This window comes from Cheilinus undulatus, linkage group 8, assembly GCF_018320785.1.
Source record: "Cheilinus undulatus linkage group 8, ASM1832078v1, whole genome shotgun sequence".
In the NCBI taxonomy this organism is placed as follows: Eukaryota; Metazoa; Chordata; class Actinopteri; order Labriformes; family Labridae; genus Cheilinus; species Cheilinus undulatus.
In genome coordinates, this window is record NC_054872.1 from 34,185,477 (window position 1) to 34,210,930 (window position 25,454).

Genomic DNA, 25,454 nt, shown 5'->3' on the forward strand with positions numbered 1-25,454 from the left:
CTGGAGTGAGCCGATCTTACAGTCATTTAAAGGATGGCGTTCCACAAGGCTCCATACTGAGTCCTCTTTAATTTCTTATAAAATCAATGCCTTGAATTTATTTAATATCAAAGAAGGTCTTTTTTCTTGTGCTGATAAAACATTCGTTTTATTAAAGATTAAGATAAACATCACAAACTGCTATGATTTCTTAATGTTTAGATGAGTACTTCTGTGAAGCAAGCATGAATTTAAAACTCTCTCAGCCCGCTGCCATTGCTCATAATGTACTTGAAAGTGTTTTCTAATGTAAGTTCCAACACGTTATTATCCACATATGTTATCATGACACTGATGCAAACTTACATCAACATACTTCAAGAATTTCTTGTTAAGTGTTTCCCAAAGATATGGCAAGAAAAGAGGACAGATAAACTCTGTATATTCCACTCTTAATGTTGTGAAGAAAGAGTTTAGAGCAAACTGGTTCAGTTTTTAAGATTACAAAGTTTGAAATTGAGCAACTTTTACACAATAATGCTGAACATTTTGTCACCAAGGAGGGGAATTGTACAAGTCTATTTTGCCAAACTGTTTCGTGGAGGAAATTAAGAAAGAGGAAAGGGAAAAAAGTAATATGATGAAATCATCTATGCTCAGACATAAAGAAAGAGAAGGGAGATAACTAAGGATTGAAGCAATAACAGAGTACAAGTGCATCTTTATAAAGGGAAAGAAAAACATTCTAAAGTTTTTTCAATTAAAGTTGACCAATTTACAGACAATGATAGATTTCTATGAACTCATAACCTCAGCGTTGATTGATTTAAACGGGAGATACTGCAGTCTCAGTTGTGGAATAAAAAACACAATAATGAAGCTATATTTTTTATATATATATCAAATGTTTAAACATGTTTATTTTTCTCTTTGTGTATATAATTCACAGAAAAATAAATGCAATTATTAAGAAAACTTGTCATCATGTTTTTATTTCTAATCATTCCCTGATCAATTTTCAAAAGTCAGCATGGTTAACAGACATGGTTTATGTTCATTCATTCATTTCGTTTTCACTGTGACTTTCTTTCCTTTAAAAAAAAAAAAAAAAAAAAGTAATTTTAAAGTCAAACATCAAAGTCTTTTGGGTCACAATAATTTTGCAAGAAGAGCATATTTTGTTTGATTTAAATCACAGTACTTGGTCAAAAGCAAACTTTTAAAGTGGATGGAATCTGAAAGGAGAAAAAAAAACAATTAGTCTAGTAATCCTAGTAGTTTGGTGAAACATCAACAATATGGCAGATATCCAATAAATAATTTCTTTTACCTGCCTTTTTCTCACATTAGCCATCTCAGGGCCAGCATGCTGATCAGCAGCACTGAAAAAGACCAGCAGGGGGCAGCACTGGACGCTTCGAGGATCAGAGAAGACGACAATTACTGACTCAAAATGCTACATCTTTATATGTCCATAGAAAAACAAGAGAAAAAGGTGTGCCTGTATTTTGTATGAATTCTTCACATGTAAATCTCACCTCTCAGATAGAGAACTGTGGAGTTTTCCAACATGGTCACCATGTTTCTGGCAGTGCAAGTGTAATTCCCGATGCTGTCTTCCTCCAGCCTCTCTATGACGAATGCAGAGTCTGTAACATCAGTCTCGTTGCCGTTGACCGTCCAGCTGAAGTTTGCTGGAGGGACAGAAGCTGCCGTACACTGCAGAGTCACTCTGTGGCCCGGGGCTGCTGCTGACGGTCCTGATATTGAGACGTTATGAGGTCCAACTGAATAAATTAAGCAAACATACACAAAACAGTGCTTTTCATACATGCAAATAAAATCTTTCTTGAAATGTTTCACAGCTCTTATTTTCACACCAGTCTTTAGTGTTTCAAAATGCTCTTTAAGGCCTGCAGATGGGAGTACTCACAGTTAACAGTGAGGTTGTGAGCTGCAGTCATGGTGCTGACAGGGTTGCTGACTCGACACTGGTATGTGCCGTGGCTGGAGCTGTGAACGGGTTGTATGAACACCGTCCTGTTGTCGATGGAGATGCGGACTCGGTCGGTCTGAAGGAGTGGCCGGCCGTCTTTCATCCACTCTCTGGTGGCGATGGTGCCTGAGGCCTCACAGGTCAGGTTGGTGGAGGTTCTGTCTTCAATCAAGATGGCCGCTGGACTGCGGACGGTGACTCCAGAGATCAAAACTGGTAGAATAACAGTAGCATCGATATCGCAGAAAACATATATATATATATATCTTTTATCAATGGTAGATGTGAACATACTGTAAACCTTAGTAGGATTGTGTGGGTTTCCTTAAGTATATGTTTTTTTCTTACCACAAATAGTTTAAAATCATAAAAGGGCAAGCAACAACTTAATGCCTAAAAATTATGGAAATTTTATGTTTTTGATGTTTTTTTTTTCATCAACCTGCATGGTGACTCCATGTTTGGTGCTGTAGCCTCATGGCAAAAATGTTCTACATTGCTGTTGGACAGTAACTTTGAAAACTTTGATTTTCAGCAGGCAAAGCCATCTTGCAAAGCTCCAGTCTGCAGCGTTTGTGTCAGGTATGACAACTTACATAACCAATCAGAACATTTGAGGAGAGCAAGATGTTTTTAGTTGTACTGGAATGCGATAGTAATAGATACCACTGGCGTAGCAATTAGCTTGGATGTAGCTATAGTATAGTAATGGATTAATCAGAACTAGACTACTTTTTAAATATTAAAATGAGTGCTAAGAGACGCACTGAAAGCTTCTCTTGGTGGAGAAGATGTTTTTGCAAGTTTCCTGACCAGCTACGACATGAATTTTAGCCAACCACAAGCTCTGCTGTTTATAAACTACAGCAGCACTAGCTTGTAGAGCTTAGGTTAGTTCTTGAGCTGGGCACATCTTCTACTTCATTTGGTCATGTCGCTTTGATCTGCCCAAAATGAATGTGACAGACAGATGTTTGTTCCATCACCTGCCCTTCCCAAACACTCTGTATGGGATGTTTCCCCTGAAGAACGTGTCAGGTTGGTCCAGGGGTGTCCAAACTTTTTCCAGTGAGGGCCGCATAGAGAAAGATAAAAAGCAGCTGGGTTTCACTTTGATATACCTCACCTTAAGTGTGTTGAATGAGTAAAACCAATCTAATGTGCCTGTAGTTTAACAAGTGCTTAGTAACTGAATTTGCTTGAAGAAAAAATAATGGGCATATCAAAGCCAGACAAAAGAAATTGCTGGACATTGTCAAAGATTTTGGGCAACAGGGGGGCCCTTGAGGCTTCGGCTACCTCTGGATATGCTTTGTAAATCGGACCTTGAGACAGGGCAGATAGCAAAGCAAAGGAACAGCTGTAGTCCTTTTGTTTTCATTCTTTAGGGAGATATATAACCTTGCAAAGCAGATGGATATGCCTGTTTCTGTGTTTCTCAGTGGTGAAACCATCTTGCAAAGCTCCTGTCTAAACCGTATGGGCCTGGTTAAAAAGTAACAGGACCAATCAGCGTCGGGGGGCAGTACTTTCAGGTGTGGCAGAGTCATAATGTAAGCAAGCAGCAACAAGAGGCTGGTGCAACTGTGGCAGAAGACATTAGCGTGGATGCTGCTAAAGCGCCAGTTTTATCAGAACTTGACAACATTTCTTCGTTAAAAGAAGAGCAAAGAACAGCAGTGAGTTGTTTTCTTTTAAAAAATGACAAAAGTCGTGTACTGACATGTCTACAGTCGCCATTATTTGTGGTGTTATGCAGTTCTTTATAGAGTTTGCTCATTCAGTAGGGGCGCAGGTGCTCAGCTCGGTAGCGGCTACGTCACCTGTGCAGTTGCTCTGATTGGCCCGTAAAGATGTGACAGAACATTCATCCAATCACACTCTAATTTTTTTTTTTCAAAGGCTCTGCCCGTTCCCAAACGCTATGTGTGCCAGGTTAGGAGATAAAATCAATGTCTTGTTATTTTGATAGTCAATATGACTTCCAGCTACCCTATCATATCAACTTAGCCATAAACAATGGCAAAGTCTTCCTATCAAAATAAAAAAATTAACACCGCAGCACCACCAAGGCTTTAAACTAAAAAGTGTTGTACAGTAAAGCACAAGCTTCATGCTCTTTTGTGGGCCATATTTCATTTTATTTCTAGAATTTGCTTCAGGCCCATTTGCTTCCTCCCATAATCCACATCCATGTTTATTAGGCTAATGACTCTAAATTGTCCTCAGGTGTGAGTGTGAGCCTGGCTGGTTTAAATGTGATTGACTGGCAATCAGTCCAGGGTGTACCCTGCTTCTTGCCCTATGGACCCCCCCCCCCCCGACCCTGAATGAGTCAAGCAGCATATACTAGTATTTAACGGATGGAAGGATTTTCTTTCATTGATTCATTGACTTAAACTCAGACTAGAAACACTTTTATAGCATTTTTAAATATTGTTTAGTGAATATTACACACAAAAACAGCCTAAAAGCATTAATTTAACCACAACTGGTTTAACATTTTGCTTTGATATAACATCATAATCAATGATTTGTAATAGCATCATTTTGTTAGGATAGTACTCTGCAGGATTTTCATTTTAGATTACATTATAACTCGATAAATTATAAACTTTCTATGGCCTCAAGTAATCCGTGTTAAGCTCTTGAGCATAATCACAGCATTCTTTCAATTAATGTGCACATTTCTGCACATTTGTGCTACCATGATGGAGGATTTTAGTCCACACCTTCTCATGTAGCATGCATGGCCTTCTTTAGCCTTTATGGTTTCCACATGAATATCTTGATTGTTTAATTTTCTGCTAGAACTTTAACAAATAAAAAGCTCTTTCTAGTCCAAATCAAGTAGGATTGTGTTTTGCTAAATCAGACATTAGAATACATTTGACCCACCGTACACATTGAGTGTGATCCTGCCCTGTTTCTGCAGCCCTCCATCAGGTATGATGGTGACTGTGTACTCTCCGCTGTCCTCTAGCACCAGGTTCCTGAGCTCCAGTGACCCTGTGGCTCGGTCTAATGAGATCCTGTTGGCGTGTCCGGGCTCTGTGATGTTGGTGCTGGTGGAGGTGATGATGTTTATGCCTTTGAAGCTCCAGCTGACGGAGAGGAAGGGACTCTCTGGAGGTGTGAGGGTGGTAGTGAACATCACTTTATCTCCCACTGCTCCACTCAGGGGTCCAGCTGGTAAGATGCCCTCGCCAACACATGCACCTATGATCAAAAAACAGTCATGACCACAGTGATCAGACAAACAACAGACTAACAAACAGGAAGCAGCTCACTGGATGTTTGATTTTGATCTACCTGATATTAAAAGAATCAGAGCTGCAGTTCTGAGCATCTCTGTCTCCATGGTGAATCTGTCTCTCTGTTCTCTCTGAAATACAAAACACAGAGTCACAGACACCCTTGCTCTTTTATCGTCCCACACCCACAGGACAGGACTGACTCCAGCCCCCACTCAGTGATGAAACACACACTTGCTGTTTACGATGTCACTGTGTACACACACCAAAACGCCCGTGGGTGTGTGTTCAGCCAGGAGTCTCAGGACTGAGAGTGATGGAATCTGAAGGACTTATAGTTTCAGTTGAGAAACCTTAGACCAGACCAGTTCACTGCAAAATCTCAAAACTTGGATCTATCTGGCTATTTCTAGTCAAAAATATCTGATGGCATTTTTTATATGCTACATTCACCTGTCAAATCCAGATTACTCTGATGATCACCCAGTAGGATCTTCCAATCCCACAGCAGTTATTTATCTAGAATGTTCCAAGATCTGCATTGAAATTTGTGCACGCATCATTATTTCTAAGCTATCCAAACTAGACTGATGTCATAATGTCCCATATTTAGGTCATGCACATATAGGCTAATCTCTGAGAAGCCTGACAAAATAAAGATTTGTTCTCTTTATTTGACCTGGACTCAAACTGACTCGATCATCTCTTTATACTGAGCAAAAGCTCTCAGTGATTGTTTGATTCAGAGTTACTTTAAGGTAAATGATTTATTTGTAAGATCCCTTAAGATAAGAACATCACCTCCAAGACAGCAGCCATATAAAGTTGCCATAAGATGCTCAAACTTCTTGATTTTTCAGATTCAAAGAAGAGAAATGTCACCAAATGTAAAGAAGGAGTAAGTCATTTTTTTATTGTGTTTTTTTATGCTTATGAAGAAGTGCATGGGAAGTATGAGTCACCGTGATGGGGGTGTGTTGTGCATCACTTTTACAAGCACTTCAGTGAGTGGTTTTTGGGTCTGTCACAGGGTCATGTTTGAGGAGCTGCAGTGAGCCGAGGCATTCCTGTGAGAGGAGGATCAAAGACGTACGAGACACTCAGACTCCTTCGGATAGATTTACAAAAATACACCACTGCAGTGTCTGCAGACACACTGATATACAAATGATAGAGGAATAGCTATAAAGCATCTCCTCTCTTGATAAGTTGGTTAGTTGTGCTGTTTTTTTCCCTTAAAACTTTATATGGATTAAATCACAGTGCAGTGACTGAGTTGCCTTATTTAGATAGTGTTGGGAAACCACCACATTAGCTGGAACAATGGGGTATTTACACAGCACCGTGACTCTTTATTTCCTTATAACTGAATGTAGAAGACAGCAGATGGCAGTCAGAGATACATCACTGATAAATCAACTTTAGCACAGAAAAAAAGAAACTGAAATATTTCATTAAACTTCTTGTGTTCTGTTGTCATCTGATCTAAAAGAAAGAAAAAGAGAAGATGTAAAGGTCTATTTGAATTGTTTCTAATAACAACCTTGAGGGGAAAAAAATAAAAAAGACCTTTTTTTTCTGTAGCTAACCTGAATCTCGCATTTTTATCTTAATACAAAAACCAGATTTTTATGTGATACAGCTTGTTCTTTACAGAACGAGTCATCCTACGTCTTTGTGAACTTTTATGGGATCTGAATGATTCTTTGGCTTTTTTCCACGTCTGTAAATTTGTCACAGTGTACATAAATGAACTGTAATGTACACAGAAGGGCACATTTCAACAGACACATACAGTTTACATTGAAAACCAAGCCCTCTTTTTCAATAGAGGAGCTACGTCAAAGGTCCCAGTGTTTGGTTTTGGTACAGTAAGAATTTATATTACAAAAACAGAACTTCTTACAGTTTCAAACTTTCCTTTCATACTAGAAACTGTTTATAGATTTGACTGTTCAAATTCAGCCCAGCTGGTCACAAAATGCAAATTTCAGTCCTGTTGCAAAAATAAAAAAATTATATACAAATATATATATATATATATATATATATATATGGTACTTGAGGGGATCGTGGACAGGCCGGGGGCACATAATTTTGTTAGAAAAGCCTGAAAAAGTGATTTTTGCAGAATATGTCCCCTTTAAGAAACAAACATCAGTCACTTTCAGCTCTTTTTAAAGATGTGTGAGAAATGAATATTGTTATTTTCGACAGTTGTTATAAGTTGGAAGGCAAAGGACACTTTTATAGGTCAACTATTTTAAAATAACATTGGCTCAAATTGTTTTTTCTTCAGCTGGAACTTTATCATTACTGTCACCTTTTTGCCATAATTTGGTGGCATTTCAAATCTGAATTTGTATGTAAAATTTCTTTAGATTTAATATTTTATATTTAACTGCCTGATAAGCAAAAACTTCCAGGAAACCAAGTCCCAAGATCCTCAGCGTGGGTTGCTCCGAGTTCTGAGTTGCCATCCTCAAATGTCTTCTTGTGTCTGACTTAAGTGTAAACCTAAATGCATGAAGTGTAATGTGAAAAAAAGAAAAATCAGCTTGAAAATACTGAAGTAACACTGAAAATTGATTAAAAAACAAACAAACAACAACAGTTATTTGTTGATCTCCTTTATTGGTTAACTCTTTGTGTTAGTTTGGCAACTTAGCCTGACACGTTGTTTCACATCAGTGAAACACCAGAATAGCAGTACATGACATTACATTACAAAGCAGACCAGCCACAATATTTCTCCTGATAAAAAAAAACATCTATGACCTAGCAGATGTTTAGAAACAGAAAAACCTTTGGAAATTTTTGTTTTAAGCAGAAGACAATGACTGCAAAGCGTAAGTGACTTTTATTGTTTTTTTGATATTGAATAAAGGTCACAAGCCTCTGAAAGTCGGAGCTTGTTCAGATCTTTCAACTCTGTTGACCTCTGACCTGCACGACTTGTTGTAAAATAAGTTAGTGGTTAACAGATGATATGTTTGTTCTGTTTACAACTCCAGGAAAAATCCACATTTACATTCTTACATGATCCGACTGAGTCATCAGACATGTAAATGATATAATGTTAATATTTCACTGGAAACTATGAAGTCTGGAATCGATGTTGCATGACTCAGTGTTTAGAATAAATTATGGTGCCCAAAGGAATAGAATGAAACACCTGATCGTTCCTGTTTTTTACTTTGCTCTTAATGCCAGACCCTGGAGCCGCTAGACATCCCCTGTCTGGCTGATTCCCACTGGTCACACTGATTTTAGTCCAGTTGGATCCTTTGTCAGTGACCTGTAACAGTAAAATGAAATACTTTTTGACAGAGGTATCACTTAAATGTAGCTGGGAATATGAGTTGCTTGAATTTTAATTTGTGCTTGTATGAACCAAAGGGTTAAAGATCAATAATTAAGTTTCTCATACAGAACAGCTCTCCACCAGACTGCCAGGACTGTTACAGTTTGACCACAGGGGGGCAGCAAACTGCAGTATTTGGTAAGAAGTGATGAATTAATAGTTGGAATGTGGTGAGGCAGGAAATCACTAACAGGAGCTGAGCTGCCCATAAGAGGGGATAAAGGGGAGAGCTTTCTGGGCCACAGCTAAACTCTGGGCCCATGGAGGCCAGAAAAATCATGGTTCATTGTTAAGTTAAACTGTGATAACCACATTTCATTTTTAACTTGAATAATAATCACTCTCATCAAAGCAGTAAAATGTTTTTTTATGCTGCAGCATTATAGAGCCTTTTTCAAAACTGTTTGTTTACTGGACTAAAATACTAGGAAAGTAATATCAGACTTCAAAGCAAGGCCAAGATGTGCACAAACATCAGGATGGCAGAAAATAAAGAAAAAAAAATTGAGACAACTTTTAAAGAAAATAACAAGATAACCTTGAGAGGAGGCAAAAAATGGGCGAAAAAAAGCAAAAATGTGTTAGAACTGGCTAAATGGATTAGAAGTGGCAAGGGAAGTGGTAAAATGGGCAAAAAGCAGCAAAAAAGGTAACATGACCAATAAATCAAAACAAACTCATCTCTGGGTTTATCAGTGGCCCGGCCAATCCTGTCCACAGGAGCACATCTATTTACAAAAAACATTAACCCAAACTTCGAGGAAAGAGTTAAAGCGCCAATTTGATGTGTGGTCTTCCTTAAGACAAAGCATAAAATGGTTTACTTTATCAATGTCCCATTTTATAATGATACAAACTCAATCATTTTAAAATGATCAAAAGTATCATTGAATGCTGGAGCTTTAACAAAATAAAAATACAGATCTTCTGTCATATTTTAACCTCATCATGATATAGTTAATTTTAAGTTTAATTGGTAAATGTTTTTGTTTTTCAAGTCCTTTTGGTGTTCAAAGTGTGCAGCAGGTTACCCCTGCCATTTTTGGTCATTAAAAAAGTCCAAATACTAACCGCCTAGGACTTCAGTTTTTTGTTGCCATGTTTCAAACAGAACAGCATTCAATACTTGATTTGAATTGTGCTAAAAGTTTAACAGCCATGCCCATTAACACTTACAACCACAGCATGTTGGGCTTCCTCATTGGTCACAGCATTGCTGATCTTCCTGGAAAATTCTCCACTGTTCTTTTGGTTTAAGGGCAAACATTTTATAATGCCATAAAATTTAAAGGTGCCATCTGCAGTCAAATTTGATCCAGCGTTCATCTAGGGGGACAAAGCGCTGCTCAGATTCAGTTTGTTGGTATAAATGAATTTTTCATTAATATTGTCACACAGTGTAAACTTTTCTCTATTGATTTGGACAACAGCCATAAATGACAGGACCACATTTAAACAGAAAACAGTATAAGTCACATGAATAAAATACTTTTACATCCAAAAAATTGAAGGATTTTTATTTCAGTTTCTTTGTATTTATCGTTGCAAGTGTCCCATACAGCACATACATTTAAGTAAACATTCGGAGTAGATACATTTACAAAACCAGACACTGATAATTGCAAATTAAAAAGGACATTTTTTTAATTTTTCAGTGAATGTTAAAAAAAATCCTTTCACTTTCATTTAACCTTTATTTAACCAGGAAAAACCTCACTGAGATTAAAAATCTCCTGTTCAAGAGTGTCCTGGCCAATACAGCAGCAACAGTTTTAGACAAAGCACAGTCATACAAAGCAAACATAATCCAAGATATATAGTCTAAATTCATCATGAGACACACAATAACAGTTCAAGCAACAAATAATTACTAAAAATCTGGAAATAAATCAAAGGTATCTACAGCTAGATGTATCATTCAACCTCCTCTTAAAAGTGTCAATGAGAGCAGTTCACTGAGTTTCCACTCTTTATGTAAATCATTCCAGGCAGAGGAAGCAGTGAAGTTAACGCCTTTTTCCCAGTTCAGTTCTGACCTTTGGGACAGACAGCAAGTAAAGATCCTGGGAAAAAAGATTATAGATACCTGTGCTCTTCTGACTGATGTAGGTCAGAAGGTAGGAAAGGAAAAACACCAACAATAACCTTGTAGATGACAATATGCCAGGGTTTTAGTCTATGTGGAGACAAAGAAGATCATCCCACATGTTCATACAACAAACAGTAATGAGAGAAGGATTTACAGTGAGTGATGAACTTCACAGCTCCATGATACACAGAGTATGTAAACTCTGAGATGAAGTGTGCATGAACAAAACATCACCATAGACCGGCACAGACATAAAAGTGGCAGCAACTATTCTCTCTTTGGATTCAAAAGGAAGGCCGGATCCGTTCCTGAAATAAAAATGTTTTAGTTTCAGCTTCAGTCTTTTAACCACCTGCTGAATGTGAGCAGTACAAGACAGAGATTTATCAATCAAAATACCAAGATATCTGTAGCTCGAAACAAATTCAGTCTGAGTACCCTGAGAAGTTGAGATTAAAGGCAGGTTTAGGGGCATAGATTTAGTATTTGAGAACAGCATCACCTTGGTTTCATCAGCATTCAACACAAGTTTGAAATCATAAAAATTCTGCTGTTCAGTGTGAAAGGAAAGTTGTAGCTAAGTAAGAGCTTGGTCAGGGGTGGATGTGAGCAGTACATGACAGTGTTGTCAGCATAAAAATGAATACTGTCTTGTTTCTTCCCAACACAAAAATAAAGCAGATTTTAGGCTGAAGATATAGTATGGGAGATTATAAACAGTATAGTATTGCATAGCATAGTATAACATAATGTAGTATAGTAATGTATAGTGTAGTATAACAGCATAGAATAGCATAATATAGCATAGCATGGTATAGTATAGTAAAGCATAGTCTAGTAAAGTATAGCATAGCATATGACAATATAGTATAACATGGTAAAGTATAGTGTTGTATAGAATATCATAGCATAGTATACCATAGCAAAACATAGGATAGTATAGTAAAGTAAAGCATTGCATAGCATAGTACTGTGTATCATAGCATAGGCTAGTAAAGTATAGCATATTGTATAATAGTATAGCATAGTATAGCAAAGAACGGTATAGTATAGTAGCAATAGTGTTGCATAGTATAGTATAGTATTGTGTGATATAGTTTAGTATAGTTTATGATGTTAGTATGTATCGTTAAGAAAATCAATCAGAAAGTAAAATATGGAAACAGAAGTTGCTTCATATTACGGCAATTGAATTTAACTCAAACACATTTACCATGTTGCGAAAATTATCTCATTTCTTAATTTCCTAAGTTCCTTTTAAATGCTTAAAAAGCAAGCAAAGCTGTTTTCAAAAACTAAAATATCTATTTTTACCTAAACATAACATTGACTGAAAAATGGCTCAGATTCCTTTAACTTCTGTAAATACTAAGCTAGCTTTAAACATTTTTTAAATAAGATGATAATGTCACACTGCTGTCTGTTATTTATAATGGAGTTTCTCTGGCTTCAGTTCTTCAAAAATGAGATAAATACATCTCTATTTTACAGTTGACAATAAAAACCCCTCGCAGAGACACTGATTGTCTAGTTATGGTCAGATTTCATCATCTGTATTAGACAAAGCTGTATAAAGTCTGAAAATATTGGTGTTTCTTCTTTCCTTAGTGCAGGTGGAGATTTACAGTGTACTTAACTTCTCTCCTTCTGTGGGAGAAACAAACGCTTTCATCATTTAGAGTTACATTGCCATCAGCTGTATGCTAAACAAAGTGTTTGGTAATTGATGCCTTATTGATTCATGCTAGGATATCAACTACATAAAAATATATTTATCCCTTTAGAGATTCAAACTCACCTGACTCAGTCGATTCCTATTTTCGATAACAGTGTCATACAGGTTCTCATACACAGGGTCATCCTGAATTTCTTCTTGTTTTTCTTGTTGCATTTGTACTGTAATGAAAATATTGGGTCAATTAAGCCTGATAGATCTGTTATAGCCATTTAATAGAGTATTCAGACTCTTACTGGTCATGCTGGGTTGCTCCCTGCGCTCAGGCTTTCCTTGGCCCTGACTTTTGTAAATAAAAGACATTGTTGAATAGGTCAAACACTACAAACTCATTCAGATATCTTAAATACTCAATAATTGGAAGGTGATGAAGATATTAGCACAGCAAAAAACTCAAGAAGAAAATAAACATACATGTCAGACTTATAATAATATAGCCATTTTCTCACCTCTTTTTAAAAATAAAAAATCCTGCAACAGCCAAACCCACAAGAACGACTACACATGCTATTACAATTCCAGCGATGGCACCAGCTGAGAGACCTTCCGCCTCTAAAACACATGAAAAACATTTAAATAATGTTAAAACATGGGAAATGATAAAAATAAATGATTGCTGGCATGAAACAGTAAATGTTATTTCGTGAGACCTTTTTTTGCCAATCATAGCCATAAAATAAACATAATTAACATAATCAACATACTATTAACATAAGTATAAGTCCGCATCGGTGCAGACTCGCCGATAGGGGGCTTAACTACTCACTCTCACTCTGAGGTTTTGGATAGTAATGCAGTGAACCCTCCACAGAAAGCTAAAATGAGAGAAAGTGTGAAGGAGAGTGTCACGGTGCTACCCCGTGCCCTCTAAACTGAGTAAAGCATGCATGTATTAATGTAACACAGCCTTTCTTTTAATGCATCAAGCCGGCTGAGAGGCCTGTGTCATGTTAGCATAGCATTGCTAGCAAACAGCTACTTAGTTTAAAAAGCTTTTTCTGACAAACTAAAACATTTGAAACTGATTCAATTATTACTGGTTAAAGTCAAATAAACAGACATGAATGTTGTTTTAACCCCAAACACATTTATTTATAGCTAGGGACGTCAAAGTGATATGTTTGTTCACCCACTGCTCCATGTGCCTTCTTGTGCTTAGCTTCTGAAACCAGGAGGTGGCAAACAGAATACAAGCCCACCATTGGCTCATATACAGGTGTGCTGGGTAGAAGGCACCAAGTGTGGTAGAGTTGGAGGGGTGTTTTTATGGCAAACAGAAGGAAATGTCTTGTTTTAAATTAAATGTGAACATGTAACTTACCTGTGATATTGTGTATGATGATATGAATTTGTTTGGAAAATGTTTATTCATTTTGCAGTCATTTATTGTGTTTAGTAGAGTTAATTGATTTCAACTTAGTCCTTTGACATTGGTACCTTCCCCTCACTCCTATATAAGAGGAGGCTGAGGCCTTGTGAGGTTGTTGGTGGTTGGTGTCAGAGCTGTTAGGTTGTGAGAGCCGTTTAAAGTAAAAAAAGTGTGTGCAGAGTTGCAACAGAACATTGCATAGAGCTCAGTCTTCTTTTGTTTTCCCATTTTTCCCTCTTTTGCAAGTTTTTAGCATTATTTTTCTCCAGGCCTGCACTGTAAATACCACTGCACATTTTTCACTGTAAATAAATTCACCTGGACTGCATTTTTTGGAACCTTTGACTCTTTTTTTGAGCCTAACCCACTAGGCCATCCCTACAGAGAGGGTGGAGGGAGCAGTTTGAGAAAGGCCTGGAGTGTCACAACTTAACACGACACCAATTAAACTGTGACACCAGTTGTGTACATCAGACCAAATAAATGATCAAAAGGTTACGTGAACTAAATCTTCTGGTTCTGTATTATGTATTATAAGTATTTCAAGTATTTATGGTCATGATTTTAATTCCAGAAAGTACATTTATGTTTTTTATTTATTTTAAATAACCCGTCATGGCCCACCTGAAGTATCACCAGGGGACTGTGGCCCACACTTTGGGAAGCACTGATTTATGCCATAGCACAGCAGTAGTGATAAAATAATGTGATTTTAGTCAAAACTACTACTGTGAATTTTCAGGTTTTTTATTTTTTAAGCATGTCGACCTTTTAGGAAATATGATGGATCCATTTTTCCTTGCTGATCTTGTACTCAAGGCTGCCCATAAGGGGGATAAAGGGGAAAGCTTTCTTGGGCCCTGCCAACTGTGGGACCCAAAGAGGTCTGCAAAATCACGGTACATTGTAAAGTTAAGCCATGACTACCATATCTTATATTTCACCTGACTTGAAACCTGACCTGAATTAACAAAAATGTTTGTTTTTCTCAATTAATGCTGAAGTCAAATACAGCTTTTTCTAGATGTAAAGCCCTTTTCTTTAATCAGAATAACAGTTTCTCAAGGTAATGATTGTAATGTGGTTGGGCAAATTAAACTAAATAATTTGGAAAGTAATGTCGGGGTGGCAGGAATAAAAAGTAGAATAAACTGTGGCAACTTTAGAGGAAAAAAATTAAATTGTGAAATGGTGCAAAAATGGTCGACAAGTTGTGAAAATGGCTTGACAGTGGAGAAAAAAAAGCAAAAACTGATTCAAAGTGGCAAAAATGTGAAATGGACTTAGAGTGGTAAAAAGGTGGAAATGCCTCAAAAGTTACAAAACAGGTTCAAAGGGGCAAAAGAAGCAGTGAAATTGGCTAAAAGGTTAAGGAAATGGGCTAAATTGACACAAAATGTGGTGAAAATGGGTTAGAAGTGGCAAAATGGTTGGGAAAATTGTGAGAATTCAGCATGGCCTCTCACTGAGTGTGAGTCAATCAGTGCAGTGCCAGGTGTGTGAGGACTGATTGCCACTGATGAGGGCCAGGTGTGGCAAACTGATTTAAGCACCTGGGCTGCAGCACTCTGTGCTGACTCATTACCTCACCATCAGAGTTAGTGAGCGCATCTCCTTGTGTTTTCCTGTGTTTTGAGTGAAAGTTTGCACAAACATTACTGACAACTTAGCTGAGAATATTACCTGTGAATTAACAGTTGAAGTGGATTAGTGCTGGAGGTCTTTGCCCAGCCCTCTGTTTAGTTTTCACTGGTCTGGTGACCATAGTGTTTCATTGGAGAAAACTTTTCTTCCCCCTTAGAGCTTTGTTTCTAATCAGGCAGAGGTGGTCTTGTTCTCTTTTCTGAGTATTATTTTAGTTGGGGAGATTCTTAGTTCGGGTTGCTACCAGTTTGGGTTCTTTCCTTCCCTTTTCCAAATATCGCTTGCGATTTGAGCGGTTATCCTTCTGGGATAGCTCTAAGAACCCTGGGTCCGCAATTGCGTCCCACTTCCTGCATTCTGACAGAAAATGGTGAAAAGGTGTTAAAAAGTGGCAAGATTGAACACTTTCAACATCTGAACCAATGACAGTTTAACACACTCTAAAAATCCCACATGAGGTAACTGTTACCCAGGATGCTAGCACCAGTGCTACCGGTCTACCCACATTTACTGACATCATAAATAAATCACAACTAGGGAGGGGAAATTTTAGATTTATGCACTTCTGGTCTGAGTGCTCAAACCACTTTGCTGACAACCTGGTGGTTGTATGCCCTTGTTATGCCAATGGATTGCAAAGTGTAAAATGCCAATGCTTGCCATTGCATTCTGGCTTTATTTTTGCACAAAGACTGGAGATTGAGTATCCATCCTTATTTACAGTCTATGTTCTCAACATAGACAGCTCACAGAGTAGTTAAAGATGATGAAACTTCAGGGAAAGAGAGCCACTGTTCACATGGTTGTAATAAAAATGACATCATTACTCTCTGCAAATCTGACTCTTAGTAAACATTGCCACAAAAAGGAATCCATTACCTGTTACAAAAATCACTCTGTGTACTGCAGAGGATGTTCTCCCAGTTATTCTGTTTCCGGCCCGACAGGTGTAGTTTCCACTGTCAGAGAGTTCAGTGTTGTTTATCATTAACTCTGGCAGATTGTATATCTCTGTCCCATTCCAAATCCAGGTGAAGCTAGCCAGTGGAGTGGACTCAGCAGAGCAGGTTAATGTGACAGTCTGATGGACACGTCCCTCTGTTGGACCTTGGATTTGAACATTTTCCGGTCCATCTGGAAAACAGAGTTCTTGAAATTAAAATAAATTCTTGTGTTACAAGCAAACAAATCATGTCCCTGTAGACATTTTGATAAAAGGAAGAACATTAAAGCTGTGGAGGTTTTTACTTTGGAGAATTTCTGGATTAGGACTTATACTGTACATGCAACTAAGACTCAGGCCAGTGGGTTGCACAACATAGATGAAATCTTATATGCTCTGATTTACAGCTTCAAAATCAACTATTTCTCTATGTCTGACAAAAAAACCTTCTCAAAAAATCTTTCCAACTTCCAAGAAGTCATCAATTCTTCATAAATTGGTGTTATTGGTCACATCTGTTGGTGGGTTTTAACACATTTTAAAGCAATAAAAGTGTCCAAAAAGATGCTTACTATGACAATTCAGAGCTTAATTAATTATGCAATACAGCATTTTTTCCTCGAAAAGTGGGGATTTTGGAGATAAAAGGTTCTGGCCTGATGGCAGCACTATGACCTCCAAAAAGTATTCAGTTTATCCTGAGTTGAAGATATGTACAAAGCTTGGATAAAACCTGTTTATCCTTGAGTCACACTGGACATTTATGCAAAGTTCACTGAAAATCCTTTAAGTTGTTCTGGAAATATTATTTTTACAAGCAAGGGATGAACTTGAGGCCTAACGACAATGACATTTAAACTGCAACCTCCAAAATATATCCAGGTTATCCTTTAGTTGAAATCTACGGTCTCTATACAGTCTGACGAAAAACCCTCAAGCCAGTCTTAAGTTACAGCATCACAAGCAAGGTATGAACATGACGCCTACCTATGCTGATTTTTGACCTTTTTATCTCAACAATTTAATCAATTCATCCTTAAGTTGGAGTGAATATTTGGACATATTTTGAAGCAAGTCCCTCAAAAAAAATTCTAAGATATTTTATCATAAATTGCCCAGAAGGACCAACAGATGGATGGATGACCAAACAGCATAAGAAAAAACAAAACAAAACAAAACAATGATTACTTGGTACTTAACTTTGTCATCATGGTACAGAAACAGGCATCTGCATCTGATTTTTACTAGTTTGGCATCAAATTATAATTTAAAAAATCTGGTACTGTGACAACCTCCCTCAGTGGACTGTTACTTTAATGTGAAGTGTGCTGTTTGTTACTTACAGTTAACAACCATGACGTACTTGGCTTCCACATTGCTCACGGGGTTGCTGATCAAACAAGAATACTCTCCACCGTCATTTTTTGTAAGAGGTTGAAAGGACAACACTTTATTGTTGTCATAAAATTCTATGTTGCTGGCCAGAGTCATATTAGACCCATCTTTCATCCACTTCCTGGCAAACACGGAGCCAGCAGCATCACAGGTTAGGTTGACAAAGTTCCCCTCGATCGCCACGTTTGTTGATGATGTCACTGAAACATCTGATATTCTCTCTGTTGGTCAAAAGAAAGATATTTTCCCCATAGTGTGGTTAAAATGTGTTTGCAACTCAAAACTCAAAGCAGAACCTGTGTGTTTTAACTCACCCAGCACAGATATAACTGAGGACTGAGATGTTTGAGATGTCAGGGTCTTGTTGTTAAATGCCCGGCAGCTGTAGTTTCCACTGTGATTCATGTTAACATTCATCAGAGAGAGCTCAGACCCAATACTGGACAGCTGTTCTTCATTAAGGAACCAGTTAAAGTAAGCGGCAGGTCTGGAGTCAGCTGAGCAGGTCAGGTTGATGTCTGATTCCTCTTCAAAGTATTGTTGTGATGGAGATAGCTTTAAATTGGTGCGTTCAGGGCCATCTATAAATAAAACAGCATTTAAGTGGATTCAGAGGATATTCCACAGTCACTGTAAATAATATTATTAGAAAATAGAAGCATTTAGGAACAACAGGAACTCAGCAACGAAGTGTAAAAATATGTAAAATCACAGCAGGGTTGCTGAGCTGAGGTGCATGGTGAGTAAAAGGTCATATTACTGTAAGCACAAAACTGTGCAGCGGGAGCTTCGTGGAATGAGTTTTCATGGGCGAGCAGCTGACGCAAGACTCACATCACCAAGTCCAATGCCTCGTGTCCAATGGAGTGGTGTAAAGCACACTGGCACTGGATTGTGGTACAGTGAAGTGACAAATCACATTTGAAAGTCAGATGGGCAAGTCTTGGTTTGGCAGATGCATGGAGAGCGTTACCTGCCTCCCTGCATTGCACCAACTGTGAAGTTTGGTGTAGGAAGAATAATAGTATCACCAGTGAAGGCCAATCTTAATGCTTCAGCATACCAAAACATTGCGGACAATGCTACGCTTCCTACTTTGTGGCAAGAGTTTGAGAAAGGCCCTTTCTATTCCAACATGACTATGCCCCAGTGCACAAAGCAAGGACCATAAAGACATGGTTTGATGGGTTCATTGGCCTGCACAGAGCCCTGACCTCAACCCCATCAACTGCCTTTGGAATGATCTGGAACAGACACTGCTAACCAGGGCTTCTCGTCCAACATTACTGCCTGACTTCAGGAATGCTCTCCAGAATGAATGGGCACGAATTCCCACAGAAACACTCCAAAATCTTGTGGAAAGCCTTCCTAGAAAAGTGGAAGCGGTTATAGCTTCAAGTATTAAAGTCAATGTGTTTGATTGCATTGTCATTACAGGCCTTGTTGGGGTAATGGTCAGGCGCCTGACTTTTGTCCATATGGTATAACTTGAAACGTCAGGAAAAATAGGACATCAGCCAATAGCAAAATGGCACCATTTTACACCAGTATACTCTCTATGGATACATATTTGGATGGAGTATGCATGGGATGAATATTCTGACATGTTTTTGTCCAAATTGCCAAACAAAAAAAACAAAAAAAAAAAAAAACAAAACAAAAAAAACAAAACAAAAAAACAAATAGAAGCTCACTAATTCATTATTAAAGTGGAGACTAATCTCAACTAAGGTTGTCAAATGTTGTCTGCTTTTAAATGTCTTCATACCACAAATGTCTAAATGACATCTTCTGTTATTTTAATGATCAACATCAAAGACTGCCAAAGCTTTAAGAAACGACTGTTATTGCATAAGACAGGAACTTCAGAGAGAAACTAATCTATCAAAAATCATACACACTGTCTAAATTGAACAAAACTAGTGTTGTTTCTCAGTTTTGTGCAATTTAGACTGTCTATATAATTTTGTTTCCAGTTTTCAACAACGTAAATGAGAAATTATCCAATACTGTGAGCCTAGGACTTGTGTTGTTGTTGATGTAGCTAGAAACAAGTATGGATATCAATCAAGTTGCACTGATAAAAATAATAATAATAATTTTAAAAATTCCTTGTATTGTGACAACTGTAATCTGAACATGTATGGTGAAAAGTCAGTTAGATGAACTCCAAGCCTGAATATTAACAAAGCCACAATTTGAATGTTTGAGTGTAGATAAAGTTGGTGATGAATTAAATGGTTGATAACTTACAGCTCACAGAGAGGTTTGCTGACTTCAATCCAAAACTGACCGGATTGCCAACCAAACACGTGTATTCGTTCTGGTCATAGCGTGTCACATTGGTTATCGTGAGAGTGGCGCCCCCACCAGAGAGCTTCACTCTGTCACTGGTTTTAATCTCAGAGGTGTCGTTATACCAGCGGAAGAAGGTGGAGGAACCAGAGGAAGAGCAGGAGAATTGGGCGGAGCCACTGAACTCCACCAGGTCTGTGCCGCTGCTTGTGACCACAATGTTGGAAACTGGCACTGTAGGTGAAAATATTGATTTACAAGTTTTTGAAACACATAGTAAGCATTGTGTTGTAGAGGAAAGTAATGTTAAGGCAGGGAAAAAGTTATATGTTGATGATAGATGGATCTCTTTGGAGATATGAATCATTTAGCAAGTTATACTATAATCATAGCAAACTCAAAAGTTCCAAATCATGGAACTTTGAGACCAATGTTTACAACTGTGTCAAATGGAGAATTCAAAAGAACAATTTATCTGGTGTGTCATGTAAAACAATATTTACAGATTTTAACAAAAAATAAAAGTTATACATTGCTTTGAGCGAGTGCAACTTCTTCACCATTCAGCGTTAAAAAAGTGACAGGTTTTAAAAGCTGGCTCACCGTATACTTGCAGTCTGCTTCTCCCATACACTGCTTTTCCTTCTTGCGGTATAATGGTTACTCCATATTCTCCACTATCACCAAGAACCAGATTCCTGAGCTCTAGGGATCCTGTAGAGATGAAGAGGGTGATCCTGTCTGTATACCCTGGATCAGTTACATTTGAAGAGCTGGAGGCAATTATTTGTTTGCTATTGAACCACCAGGTCACTGATGAAAATGGCTCTTCTGTGGGTCCCAGTGTTGTGTTGAAGATGAAATTACTTCCTACATCCCCATCCAGCAGGTCAGGCAACACACCAATTCCACTGGTCAAACCTTATGGACACGGAAAGAGGTTAGTAAAGGGCCCAAATAACAACAAAATATGATTTTATTCTTTAATCAATATGAATGTTAGTGATAAAGTCAGGTGTCTTGTTCAAAAGTCAGAGTCTTTCTGTCCTTGGTCTCTCTGGTGTTACTATACTCTTGTGAGGCCTGGACTTGACTGATGGCCAGACGTACCGACTAGACAACATTGTGGCAACTTCTGTTTGGCACATTTTTGGGTATTGTTGGCAAGTCCATGTGTCTAATGCTAATGTGCTAAGGAGAGTGGGGATAGTAGGGGTCAGCTGCCTGATATGGGAATGGAAGCTGCGCTGTTTGATCACCAAATGAATAAAGATGAACTAGACAATTTCCATGACCCGAAATCGAGAGAGGGGCTCAGGGTGGCGTGCCGGTTTCATTGCAAGGTCATTTATCACAATAGACCCACCTTGTCATTACAAGGTCATGTCCAAGTCCAGGCTGAAGCAGCGTGTAGCTGGACAATGACACGGTGAAATGGTTGAGAAACACTGTACATGACAGGAGACTTTATTCATGTGTTTTAGTCATGTGTGGCCTGATTAGCTGATCCTGATCACCTGGCACCTGAGCTTCAGCTGTCTTCATGATATACCTGGTGGTGTTGGCCCTCCCTCTGAGCTGAGGTAACATTATGACTACAAATCGACGTGGCTGTGATACAAAGAAACAATGAAATCATGAATCATGAAACAGTGTGTCTGTCTCTCTTACTCATGTGGCCTTGTCATAGTTTAACAGCAGTTACTGGAACATGAGGCTGAGAAGTTTGTGCAGATTCACACATGCCTGTAACTTTTGCACACACACACGACCACACACACGCACGTTTCGCACACCAACACACGAGCAAACACACAATCCCTCCCATTCGTTCATATGGGATATATGTGACTGACGTCGCCAAAGACTTTATGGGGGACTGTATGTGGATGAGAAGTCACCCACAGTGTCCCTCCATCCTGTTAAAGCAGTATTACTCAACCAAAGAGCAAAACCTTTAAAAAATACCTTTGCAAGAGCCACAATCTAAGAGGTGAAAATTGGCAAAAACAGCTTGAAGTAGCAATAACAATAAGTCAAAGGTGGCAAAAATGGTCAAAAAGCAACAAAAATGGGTAAAAATGGGTGAAAATGGGAAGGAAAAGGGTCAGAAAGTAGCAAAAATAGGTAAGAAGTGACAAAAAAATCAGTTACAGGTAGCAAAACATGACTAAAATGGGCAAAAAGCAGTCAAGAGTGGCAAAAATGGGCAAAAAATAGGTATAAATTTGTATTTAATGACAAAATGTAAATTGGATGAGTGAAAATGGGGAGATAAAACTGAAAAAAGGGCAATAATGGGATGAAATGATAAAAAAGGGTTAAAAGTTGCAAAAAAAATGGTCAAAATGGGAAAAATGTGGGGATAAAAGTGGTTTTTATTGGCAAAAGGAAGCTTAACTGGGCAAAAAGTAGAAAAAAAGTGGTATTTAATGCCAAAACGTTGCTTAAGTGGATGAAAAGTGGCAAAAAATTGTGAGAAATGGCAAAAAGTTTTCAAGGTTTTCTGGGGGAAAAACATTTAAAATTAAGACATAAAAGAGCCACATGTTGAGTACCACTGTGTAAAAGCATTGTTTAAATGGGATGCTTTATTGACACAGCTCCATGTGTGTGCGTGATCAGAGCTCATTGAGGGCTGTATGTGTGTGAATCAGCAATGACATCATCAAAGGACCATAGCTGCGGTTGCCATGGAGATATGCACAACCAGCAACAAACTGGTCTGAACGACCTGATTTCTGCCTCAGAGAGGCTCCTGAACAAATGTTAATTACGGGAAACTGTAAATGCTAGGTGAAAAGTAAAATGATCATGAGCTTTGGACAGTTCTGGGGAATGTGAAGATGTAATGTTTTTTAAGATACTGTGAGAAATGACTGAGTTATGGCAGTGTAAAAACAGTCAGTTCAACAGGAGAAAAAAAAAACAGTTTACATTGGCTTTTATGGGACAAAATCAGGGACCACTGCCTAAACAGCTGGTTCCCATTTCAGTTTAAAAAGAGGTAGGGCTTCAAAAATTGGGTTTATATGAGTCCCAGGAACAGTGGCCACATTCTGTGACAAAAAATATTCGCCTCCTATGTATGGTTTGGCCAGGAGGGCGAGTTGTTCAGTTCATGTGTCGGCTCCCTCAGCGTCTAGGGTGAGGACATCACCCACTCTAGCAGGGCGATTTTTAATCATTTCTACTCAACGCACAGGAGGTTTGAAGACTCGCCTATTGAAAACCGTAAACCCTATCATCATACCAAAGACATTCCTGAAGACAGGACAAAAATACCTGCGTTTTAAAGTCTGAATGATCTTTGTAGGTGAAAGTATGGCAAAGCAGTAGGGGTGATGAAAAACTCAATTTTTGTGGTTTCTTCGTCCCTCTCCCTATTCATTTCTAATGGGACTTTTTTCACAGTTTTTTGTGAATAACTTTGGGAAAAATTGGCAAATCTCTTAGAAAAGTCATAGCACACACACAAACCACACATTTTGATGTATAATTTGCAGGGGTTTTCTCAAAGCCCTAGGAGTAGTAGCGCAGTGAAATTTTGTCTGGAAGATGAAGAAAAAGAAGAAACGCATGGAAGAACAATAGTGGCTCATGGTGAGAGTGGCTTGTGTCATTGCCAAGCAGCAACCTCCAGTCCTAAAAAATGAAGCCAATGCGGATGTGCCAAAAATTGCTATACCGCGACTGTCCGCTTGAGGCTGGCTGCAGGAAAACCGGAAGTTCTGTCTGCACACATGTTAAACAGCCGGTTTTGAGACACAAAATAAACTGGTTTAGAGCCTGGTTCAAAACACCAAACGTGTCTCATTAGCTAGTGGCTTATTGTGCTCCCACTGTACAGGGGGTGAATTTTTTTTGTACCATGATCGTTTGGCTGATATATAGGATGAAAGCTGATTGGTGCGTCTCATTTGATTGACAGATAGCTCGGCAGGCAGAGGCTCCGTTTCTGTCAAGTGGAATGCTAGCTAGCAGGCTGACAGGAAGTCGCGCTTAGTGGGCGGGCATTACGTTTGGCTGAGACCGCGATTTCAATATGGAGGCCTCCCCGAATGGGCTTCAAAAGCCGTTTTGGCCCGCCTATTGTAAGCAGACGACTGACGTCACACGGGGTTTGTCCAGTTCTTTCTACAGTCTATGGTCGTTGCCCCGAGCCCCTAACTAAAAATTGTAGGGGACATGAGAGACTTGTTTCAAGGTAAAACAACATATTTAACAAATCTTTAATAGTTAACAGCTAATGTCAGCATTGAGTTCCTTTTCTTACACCCTATTCATATCACCAAGGGTCCTCTGGTAATTGGTTAACCACCCCCTGACGTCAGTGTTTGGTGTGGTGCTTGCATGGGATAAGCGAAGTCTTTGTTATTCCAAAGTATTGTGACAAAGCTGATTTTCTGATATAATTACAATAGAATTAGTTGACCTTTCGCAGCCCATGTGCAGTGCCTCGATCTGGTTTAACTGTGTCCTATGTACAGGGGCAGGGTTGTAGCTAGGCCTCTGGCTTCTTTCCTGCATGCCAGTCAATCCTGTTTCCAACTCTGTAGGTGTCCTCCTCCATAATCTGACGAGCTGGATCAGTGTTTTGAGGGTAAATGGTGTTTTGAGAGCATCGGAGGCAGTGAAGTTACAAAGCCCAGTGGTACAGCCACTATTTTATCAAACATGAACCAAAGAGCAGTCACACGAATCCTTACGTTATTTGTGAGTTGTGAGGCAAAAAAGAAAACAGGGGCTCAGCCATATGTGGTAATCCATGATTAGAGCGCCACTGTAAACAAAGATGAACAACTGCGTCCTCTAGTCACGTTGCACAGGATATCTCTGCTTGATGCATGCCAATGATTTGACCCTTCTTAAACAGACTAACATCTTTTCCACGACCACAGAATGTGTCTTTTGACATGGTTGTTTAAGAAATGAGAAGTTACTCATTGCATTAGCTGGGGTTAAATAACTTGTTGCCCGCTGAAAGATAATCGCCCATGCAGTAATTATCCAATAGGAGGCTTATACCTATTTGCTTAGTTAAATCCAGGTGGTGACATTTTTTTGGCCAGGCAGTGTATATTGAACACCAGTAGCTCATGTCATTTTCTCCACTGCATAATAGCAGATGTAATGTCACACATTTATTAGTCCGCACTTTCATCAACAATAGATAAAGATAATCAATCCAATAATAGAGGATATATTGTATTTTAATCCTAGCAGAATAGCCTTATGAGTTGAATAACACTCACCTGAATAGATTCCAAAGATGATCACAGATATCACAGCTCTTTCCATTTCATCTGGAGAGCCAAAGTGGTAAAGACAATCACAAACTCAAATTAAAGTACTTCTTTTCCCACTGGTTATTGGGATCCAAGAATGTGG

The 25,454-nt window shown here is 38.6% G+C and overlaps 1 protein-coding gene across 1 annotated transcript; it reads right to left on the reverse strand.

Moving 5' to 3' along the window:
• Positions 1–916: 916 nt before the first annotated feature.
• LOC121514158 (carcinoembryonic antigen-related cell adhesion molecule 20) lies at positions 917–25,454 on the reverse strand. Its single transcript, XM_041794255.1, has 15 exons — positions 25,319–25,454; positions 20,667–20,984; positions 20,022–20,297; positions 18,083–18,349; positions 17,717–17,989; positions 16,310–16,564; positions 12,867–12,969; positions 12,654–12,700; positions 12,481–12,578; positions 5,288–5,360; positions 4,874–5,194; positions 1,913–2,188; positions 1,518–1,766; positions 1,310–1,394; positions 917–1,214 (listed from the first exon to the last, which is right to left on the reverse strand). The coding sequence occupies exons 1-14, from the start codon at positions 25,362–25,364 to the stop codon at positions 1,321–1,323; spliced, it is 2,676 nt and encodes an 891-aa protein (XP_041650189.1). The 5' UTR covers positions 25,365–25,454; the 3' UTR covers positions 917–1,214; positions 1,310–1,320.

Bases quoted from the DNA above. Each gene is read 5' to 3' on its own strand.
- LOC121514158 (XM_041794255.1), bottom strand. From the start codon at position 25,364: ATGGAAAGAGCTGTGATATCTGTGATCATCTTTGGAATCTATTCAG. The intron at 5,361-12,480 runs GTGAGTTTGAAT...TTTGTATTTCAG, and splicing joins ATAGGAATCGACTGAGTCAG to AGAGAACAGAGAGACAGATT. The intron at 1,395-1,517 runs GTGAGATTTACA...TGATCCTCGAAG, and splicing joins CACAGTTCTCTATCTGAGAG to CGTCCAGTGCTGCCCCCTGC.